This window comes from Loa loa (assembly GCF_000183805.2).
Source record: "Loa loa unplaced genomic scaffold supercont3.394, whole genome shotgun sequence".
In the NCBI taxonomy this organism is placed as follows: domain Eukaryota; kingdom Metazoa; phylum Nematoda; class Chromadorea; order Rhabditida; family Onchocercidae; genus Loa; species Loa loa.
In genome coordinates this window covers 3,631-13,238 of record NW_018108574.1, presented here as the reverse complement: position 1 = coordinate 13,238, position 9,608 = coordinate 3,631, and the positions used below count along the sequence as shown (strand labels likewise).

At 34.6% G+C, this 9,608-nt stretch overlaps 1 protein-coding gene across 1 annotated transcript; it reads right to left on the bottom strand.

Annotated features, from left to right (window-relative positions):
- On the bottom strand, window positions 1-9,156 carry LOAG_18602 (hypothetical protein; the record flags this gene model as incomplete). Its single annotated transcript, XM_020451264.1, has 23 exons — window positions 8,935-9,156; window positions 8,374-8,477; window positions 8,073-8,142; window positions 7,611-7,753; window positions 7,295-7,423; window positions 6,425-6,652; window positions 5,966-6,156; window positions 5,534-5,745; window positions 5,003-5,222; window positions 4,745-4,847; window positions 4,441-4,587; window positions 4,192-4,335; window positions 3,828-4,070; window positions 3,338-3,496; window positions 3,134-3,220; window positions 2,829-2,948; window positions 2,524-2,640; window positions 2,063-2,350; window positions 1,886-1,975; window positions 1,283-1,542; window positions 1,075-1,220; window positions 545-729; window positions 1-192 (listed from the first exon to the last, which is right to left on the bottom strand). Exons 1-23 carry the CDS (start codon window positions 9,038-9,040, stop codon window positions 1-3), a joined length of 3,684 nt encoding a protein of 1,227 aa, XP_020304967.1. The 5' UTR covers window positions 9,041-9,156.
- Between the last annotated feature and the right edge of the window lie 452 nt (window positions 9,157-9,608).

Below are 9,608 nucleotides of genomic sequence, written 5' to 3'. Positions count from 1 at the left end.
TCACATTTCCTCTTCTCCCTCGTCATCTTCTTCCACAATATGCGTAATTTCAGCTTCTCCAGTGAGATCAGAATGATTATCTGGCTCATTTTTCACCAAAATACCACCACTTCCTAAAACATCTTCGTTTTCCAGCAATGGTAGCCCAGTGATTGATGACTGCCCCGACGATGCACCAGCAAATCTTTCTGCCTGCAAAACATAGGTAAATATTTCTGCATCTTTAACTTTTAAATTTAAATAATGAGTAAACCTTGAAACGACAACTGAGTAACAATAATGTTTTCGAGAGACGAGATCCAACGAGATTAAAATTGAGATAAGAGACGAGATCAAAATTTGACATAACATGTCGTATTATTACGAATTAAAACTGGAAAATACCTGAGCAACATCATATTAATTCTATGAAAATTTCACATAACTGAAAAAAGTCATGTCGGTCAAATCAATAATATATGCTAGAACTAACTTTACATTGCAAATCATCATGTTTTTCATTATAACAAAAAACAATAAAATCATATAGTGAGATAAAAGGCACCTCATCATGTCCATTTTCTTCAATCATAGCGTCATCACCACTTGTATCACTATCCACCGACTGATCACCGTCATTTCCCATTATGAAACGTTCTTGTGCATGATCTGCCTCACATAATATGGCATCGTCTACACCATAATCACCTCCTTCTGTATAGGACTGTGCGTCCTGTTCCGGTTCCAAACCTGAAAGATGTCTGTGACTTGAAGCAATGTTGTTTCGAAAACCTAATAAATGGAACTTCTCATAAAATCGGAAAATTCGATATTAGTACATTCGGAAATTCCCGTTATTTGAAAATCATAGCTAGCTTTTTTAGTTATAAAATCTTAAGACATAAAATATTGGTATACTAAAATATTATTCGATTGACCAGCACAAATACACCTTTTCAGCTATCATGATCAGCTATAACTTCTTTCGTCAATACATCAGTATTCACTGCAAACTTGTCTAATCCTGTATTTGAAAAAACTATATTTGAAAAAAAAGAAAAACCTAGCGATAAAAAGAGATTAATTATCAGCGACCTTCTCTTTGTCGATCATCATCCGAATCTCCATCACCGGCTTCTCCACCAAAATCTCTTTCAAGAGTTGCATCAACACTTTCTGGCTGATCATCATCTGTGGATCCAAGGACATCAAAAAACCGCCCCGACGACAAACTCTGCTTTCTGGAAAAGTTAAAAAACCCGATTAACTAAATAACGTAGATTAAGACTTGAATCAAAAACACCTCTTTGTCATTTCAGCGCACAATTCTTGTGCATTAACACTTTCTTGAAGTATCAAAATTTCATGAAACAAAAGCAACTCATACAATTTTTCGATATCAGCAGCAGTAGGTATTGGTGCATCGATAAAGTACGCTGGATAGCATTCACGGATGATTTCCTTAATTTCAACGCGATATTTCCAACGTTCATCGATTGGATGTTCCTGACTACTATGCATATCCCGAATATGTTTGACTACCAAATCACGTGACTGATTTCCCTTTAATATATAAAGTTCAGGATTAAAAATATTTCAACTGCTGATATTGTCTTGATAATGAATTGTGAACTTTTAATTACTGACCTGAACCAGTTGATAAAGGACTGATTATGAACTGTGCCCAGGATTTACATATAACTAGATACTTCCATAAATATTATAATTGCAGAACCAATGAAAAAGTGACCTTTTTAAAAGCATTGAATCTTGATACAGCTTAGCTTTTTCTGTTATATAACTGGATTATGTACAACTAGATTCTTTCATAAATTCTATGAGTTGCAAGAAAAAGTTACAGGAAGAGCAGAGCTAAAAATTCAAAAACAACTAGAGAAAAACCTACGATATCACACTGCGGACAGAGAAACAGCTGCACATCCAGATGTTTGTATGCATGATCACTTAATCTTGATGTTGTTAGCAAACCGCATTTCTGCAATGTTTTTGAAATTTTTCTTGAGAAATTTTAATCTTGATTTTCAGAAATTTTAGATCTGAATCTTCCGCAGTAAAATATAACCTGGCAATGTGCTGCTTCGTTGAAGCGTTTTTTGAAATACTGCGCACCACCGAGTCGCATACTAATTTCACGCAACTTTGCCATTTCTTTGCGCTTCAACTTGGATGGTGGTTTACGCATTCCGAAACGACGATTTCTAGCTTTTCTCATACGATCACGATATGATGACGAGGATGACGTCGATGCAAATGATCGTGACATAATCGGTGATGACTCGGACTGATGTAGTAGCAGCTGTGATGATTCAATACAATGCGGTACTGACGAAGGCTTTGTGCCATATTCGTCCTGGAAAATTCTAAATGTTGTGTTATCAGAAAATAGTATGAAGTAGTCACTTTCTTCTAATTCACCGATTTTCAAACTTTCTGGGACTGGACTCACAGTTCTGCAATTCCGGAATCGAATTCTGAAACTCGGAATTAGAAATTAAACTCTTGCAGGCGAAAAATTTCGCTTACTATGCCATAAGGTGCTGAATTGGAAATCTCTTCTGAAACCGTATTTGCAGCAGTAGTATTAGTATTTACCATAGATTCCGCAACCATTCCTTCATCGTTAACTGCTTGATCGGATTGCTAAAACGTATCACATTGGAAAAAAAGTGAATACTCTAGAGGTGAAAAATTACCAACAATAAGGATTAGAAATTCGCAAATTTTGTGCACACATTTTCAGATTTAATAATAAAAAACATTGCCCCCATCGCTGAACCGACAAAAACCAATGAACTCGGCCAATGAACCGATTGGAGAATAAAAAAAACCTTGTCACACACAAGTTGTTCTGTCAACGGATAGTAAAGTCTCTTGACTTCTTCCGGGACAATTAACTCGTTAAAATTATTCATCCTTTGAAACATCTCTACAATAACACTACCCGATGGCTAAAATTCGTTTCGTTGAGTGATGTGATGTCTTGTGTTCAACAAACACGCGTAATTTAATTCAGCAGCTACCAAGAAATGCAAAAATCCGCAACCAGCTTACTTAATCTGGTGTGTAACTTATGCAGCTCTGGTATGTAACTTATGCAGCTGGACGCATTTATTAAAACGTTGAGAAAATTTACCTTGCACTGTACACGGGTATCTTGCGACGATGTTGGTTGTAAACCGAAACACTGTTCAGTCATTGCTTTTACCTCATCTGAATATTCCTGAAATTATTTTATTGCTGCAATTTCAGAAATATTTAAAGAAGGGAAAACGTAAGCATAGACGCATAGTAGAAAAAAAAGAAAAAAAATGCACAGAAAATATCAATAACGAGAAACCTCAACATGATCCTCACAACAATCTTCTGTACCGTGCTCCCTCCTTCCATGGCTTACCACAGCTTGCTTTCGATCATGACCAAAATCACAAAATTTACATATGTAACGATTGATACCAAGATCTTTGGCCATATGCCACAGAACATGGAAACCACGTATCTGAAAAATAAAAGTTTCAGGACGGAAAATAATAGAAATTCAATAATCCGGAACCAAAGTCATTGTTGCAAGCTCCGTTTCGCCTGAAGATTGATTTCCCATAAACAAAGTCAAACAATGGACAGACATATGGTGCCGCAAAGATAGGCAAATTGAGGGACAAACTATCACGTTTTAGTGGTTAATTTATCAACTGTAACCTGACTATCCATTATAAGGTATAATCTGATAGCTAAGAATAGTGAATCAACTACGAACAATTCTATTTATAACTATTCCTAAATATTTGGCATGCAAATGTGTTAAGGAAAAGTCTACGAAATAAAATTACCTTATTATGTAGTAATTTATGACATTTTTGACAATGCAATTGTTGATCATCGGCTTGCTCTATGGCCGATATCTCTTGTGATGTTGATGGAACAGGTTGGAAATGTTGTTGCTGTTGCGATTGTTCTGCAGTACTGCATCGATTTGCTTCCTGTATTGCAGCCATTCTTTGGGCATTCAGCGCTGCAGTTGCTACTGCAACTCGAGCTGTAGCAACAGCACGTGCTGCTGCAACGGCTAAAGCCTAAAATTTAATACATTTCCAAATTTACCGCCAACATTTTTTGATGTTTATTTTTTAGACATAATGGAACTAATCCACATCCATCATTTCATTATTCGTACAAAAATAAGCTCAGATTTACTCGTTCTGCAGCTCTTTTCTTTCTCCTTGAATTCCTCGGATTTCGAGCTTGTGCTGCCATCATCTGATCGTATATCATTTGTGCGCGTGCAGCTGTAGGACCAGGCTTATTACCTGTTGTTCCCAAAAGATCTAGCGATACTTCCTATAAATAAAAAAAACACATTTGGTATAAACCACTGTAGTAAACTGGGATGATCTTATAATTCTACTTGCGCTTATCAAAATGATTATGTTCACAAAAATCTACCTGGGAAATTTTGAACAATTCAGCTGTTCGGTCTTCGATTAACATTGGATTTATTGCACCGTGCACCTTCGACTGATGATTTTCCATCTGGTCTTTCCTGTAGTGCTGGACTTGACAAGCGGGGTATTTGCAACGAAAACGGAAAAGCTATAATTTCGCACTGATTAATTCAAAACTGAAATGAAGAGATTTCCATAATAATCTAGTGAAGATTATGTGTGTCACGGCGAAACACCCGGTAAAATATTTCGATCATTTTGCTCTATCAAATGCCAACATTCTTAATCACAATTTAAATTTCAACCTGACGATCCTTTGCCATGTGATAAAAAATATGCATTTGTCGTGCACCAGCGGTAATAAGCTGTTTACACTTGCATATTCCCATCATACGTCTTTTTGCCAAGCTTAAAAATGTAAAATTTAACTGAGCATTGAAACTAGGAATGTAAAATATTTTCGGATTTGCATTTTCAAAAATTAATAAACCAAGCAGTTCAGTGATTTGTGGAGAAAACATTCGAATTTGAGCAAATATGAGGAGTGATTAATGTAAATAAACCTGCTCTTGGTAGCTTTAGGGCGCTCATTTCTCGTGCTACAATCTGTGATATTATTATTATCATGAACACTACTACTACCACCACGATTCCGTCGTTTCCATGGAATGGCTATATCACCGGCACTAAATATTTCGGCGACATTCCCCAAAATATCCGTCGCATCCTGGCCGCCATCAGCTGCTGCCGCTGTTAGCAATGCCTCATCGGATTGCTCAGCTGCTAAAAGGGAAATTTGATTTCTAAAGAACGGAAGGTTTTAAATAATGCCAATAAATCGTTAAGATAAACAGTTCCTATCGTTTAAGTTAACAAAAAACTGACTGAGAATAAAACAAATTATTTAATAATAACTTTCCGACGTACGGCATTACCAAGAGATCCATAAATGACGCACAAGAATGTCTAACGCATATGTCATAATATCACATGACAAACGAACATTTTATTGAATGGTCGAACGAATAGCAACTGAATAAAAATTACAAACAATAGATATGATAGGACGAAGTGGCGAATAAAAAAAAAATTACTTGATTCTTCCATAGTAACGTCGAATGCATTTTTGACATCACGTATACCGCTTGCGAACTCATCGTCCAATTCTCCTCCAACTCCAATTCCACCGTCTTCAGCACTAACTCCCTCTATACATCCTTCTTGTTCATCGGCATTTTCATGGGTAGCAACACGTATCGCCGATAATACTGCATCGGTATTTGTGTTCCAAGACATCGTATTATCACTAATGGAAATAAGTCGTTGATAGCATATGAAAGTTTGAAAAACAAGCAAGTAAATTAATATGGTTATTAAATAACAAAGAATGATGTAAATATTACTGTTTGCGTCATTTAGCTAATACCAGATGTCATATCCGAAAATCACTTAGTTTATAGTGAATAGTTCAACTTGATACATAATATGTAAATGGTTGAAGGGATTAATAATTACGAAATAATTACCTTGCAGGTCGTTTTCTTGAAATGGCAGTAGCTGTCGCTCCTACAGCTCCCGTTGGCGTAAGCCCAGACCTTTGTAGCTGCTGATTCATTGATATGTGATCTCGGCCATTTGTCAATGTATTGACATTACGCATAGGACTTTCAACACCTGCTTCACGTGAAGGAGATAAACTTGCCGTAGAACGTCTATCCTAAAATTCTCAAAATATGGTAGTGAATGTCATGGAAAGAATCTCACAATTTTCCTGAAGATTTCCTTATCTTAATGATGCTAAAACTGTTGAAATTATCATTCCTAAGCCAGAAAAGCGCTGCATTTTATGAAACTATAACTAAATGTTTCAACTCAGCTTAGGGTACTTTCAAAGAGTACCTTAAACACCATAATTTATAGTGTACTTTTACGATACACTAATTTTACACTATTTTTCCGATACTTTTATAGTTATAAAAAGAAACCATATCATTTGTTTGAGTTATAAGCCTTTCTCTCATATTATTCACCGGGAATGTGGCAGCATGGAAATGTGCTGATGGTAATGTCGTCCCTGTCGTTGCAGTCGGTGATGGTTGAGAATTGCTAACCAATGAAGGTGGCTGCGCACGGCGTGCATTCATCAAACAACGATCCATCATTAATTGCAGCAACCGCTTCGCAGTGGGATTGTCGTGATACGCGTAAATAAACTGTATGAAATATGATTATTGATAAATCAACTGAAAAAACGATTAAAAGTACTGATTAAAAAGAAAGAAATGTCTACGAATACTGATTTCCTCATTATTTATCTATTTTGATTCAAAGGATTAGAGTCCTTATCAGTACCTTCAACTCTCAGATATCACCTACTATTTTCATAAGAGGATTTTGGAGACCTGAAGTAGCAAGAGTTCCTATGGAAATTTTGTTACTTGCTGAAGTGACATATTATAGTCATGCTTATCCAACGTTCTCTGCCATTTCAAGAACTCCTAGAGCTGAATATTCGAAGACAACAAAAGCGTTTTCATAGTCGTAATAATTTTAAGAAATGAAACAGGCTTATTTGAATGAACTGATGAAGAACAATTCATTCGTCGAACAACTAACTATTGTTCATATTCGATTGACAGCTGAATGTTGAGCTACTGATAAAGTTTCTAGGATTTCCACCTATCGCCTATGAATAATCTTACACTTTCCATGATCAACCGGTTATTTGATACTAACGACGACTAACGATTACTGGATGACTCAGCAATGCTAATCTTATAATTTCTTTGGATCCATTAGTTATTTAGGATAAACAGTAATGATTATTTCAACTGTAACAATAAAACAACCCCCACTTTATGATCATAATTTTTTCGATGTGTTGAATGAACATGTTCGCGCAACTGAAAATCGGTCGATCTTTCCGCATAACATTCAGTGCATTGAAAAGGACTCCAGTGCAAATGCTCGACTTTTATATGGACCTGGAAATTTTCAAAACATCCGATGACACCATTTTTTCTTTTGTTTGAATGTTAGAAGTTTTTGCTGTTTTTCTATCCATTCAAATATAACTTCTGATACTTTCATCCCCATTTAACGCTTAGTTTGCTGCACTCTTTCTAGAATTTCCTGACACTACTACAATAGTTTACTGATCTAGCAAACTACCTCCATTTCTTCACTGCTCATTTTGCAGATCCCACATTCGGGACAACGCAAATATACTGGTGGTAGCGGAGGTAAACTGAGCAAATTTGGCAAATACATTGTTGGTGTTCCCGGTCCTGGTCCATAACCATATGTATTTCCACCTAAAATTATTCGAATATTATAACACACTAAATGAGAAAATAACAAACATAAAGGCAAAGTGCCTAGTGACAGTTTTTTTAGATCAAGTTTCTTCGCTTTACGACTGTACGACAATTTAAATATCTTTCAAGTGTTCATTTCTAATAAGGTCTCTCATATTTAAAGGAACTAAACCTCTATCGAGACCTATTTGTTGTTGCCTTTAAATCTCTCATGTTTAAACACAATCTTTGACGGTTCTTTGCAAATAAAACTTACGTATTTACTAAAAGGCTCTTTTGAGTCTTCAAAAATAATTGATTTAAAGGAGAGTATTACTTATAGGAGGAGGAAAGTTGTCGGCTCCCGAAGCACTCGACCATAAATCCATTACATCACTGTTAACTTGCTGAAATTTTTAGCAAAATTTAATTTTAACAAAATTAAAAAAACATTTCTAGCAAGAACAAGATGTCTTGCTGATCTGTGATCTCCGTTGATTTTTCGTCGGTTTGAATTACTTCACCAGATGGGTAGAAAATCTGATGTTTTGTCGCACAAACTTTTTTTCTTTAGATTTATAGGTTCGAAAATGTTAACTAACATATCTAACACCATAAAATCCTAATAAACAACTTACTGGTGCTTGAAAAGAATGAGATGGAAAATTCCGTCCTATATACTGTTGCATTTCTTCTCGTGACCGTTGCTCCGCTCGTCCTGATCCGTTTGGTACACTTCCAGCTGAAATAAATTTTTGAAAAAAAAGTGTAGAAATCTACAGGAAAAGCTTTCCTTCAACCATTTGACTAATATATGATAACAGCTGAGGGCTGAGGCTACAAATACGTAACAAGTATAAACCATATCGCCAGGAGCGAAACAATAACTAAAAGATCAAGCAACATTTTATTATTCAGAACTACAACGATCATTTCAATCATTTCAAAGGAAGTACAGGTAGAATTGAAATAATCATCCTATAATCATTAATCTTATCAACGCTATCATCAAACCATACTATACAGGGAAGTATGAATGATCAACTTTTTAATAACCTTGATAACAATTATCAATGATTTTGTACATTGTTATTTTACAATTTATTACAACCACCGATAACCTCAGATCAGTATTCCCAGATTCATTAGAAATTTCCCAGTTAAAAATATACATCAGCAACACATCATTAATTAATTACCTTGAGTAGAAAGCATTAAACGATGCATAATACTATCCCGAACATTCGATGGCAGAGATGAAGTACCACCACGTTGCGCTGGCGCCGGTGCTCCACTACGAATCATCCCTTTGTCCTAATTTTCTCACCACCAATGGTTTCCCAAATAGCCAACTGACCAAACTATCAATTTGAAGCAAAAAAAAAAACGAAACTATAAACGAACTTTTCCAACCTGTAATTATAAATTACATTAAGATGTGATGCGCCAAATCATACTTGCTAATTAATAAATGTCAAAGCAAAATGAACGAAGCCTCTTTTGACATTTATGATTTAACAAAATATATTATTCTATCGCTAATTAATAACAGTAATAATCACAATCATAATCATAATCGCAATAGTAATAATAATAATAATAGTAATAATAATAGTAATAATAACAGTAATAATAATAATAGTAATAATAATAATAATAACAATAATAATTAATATAATAACAATAATAACAATAACAGTAATAATAATAACAATAGCAATTATAATGATAATAATAATAATAATAATAATAATAATAATAATAATAATAATAATAATAATAATAATAATAATAATAATAATAATAATAATAATAATAATAATAATAATAATAATAATAATAATAATAATAATAATAATAATAATAATAATAA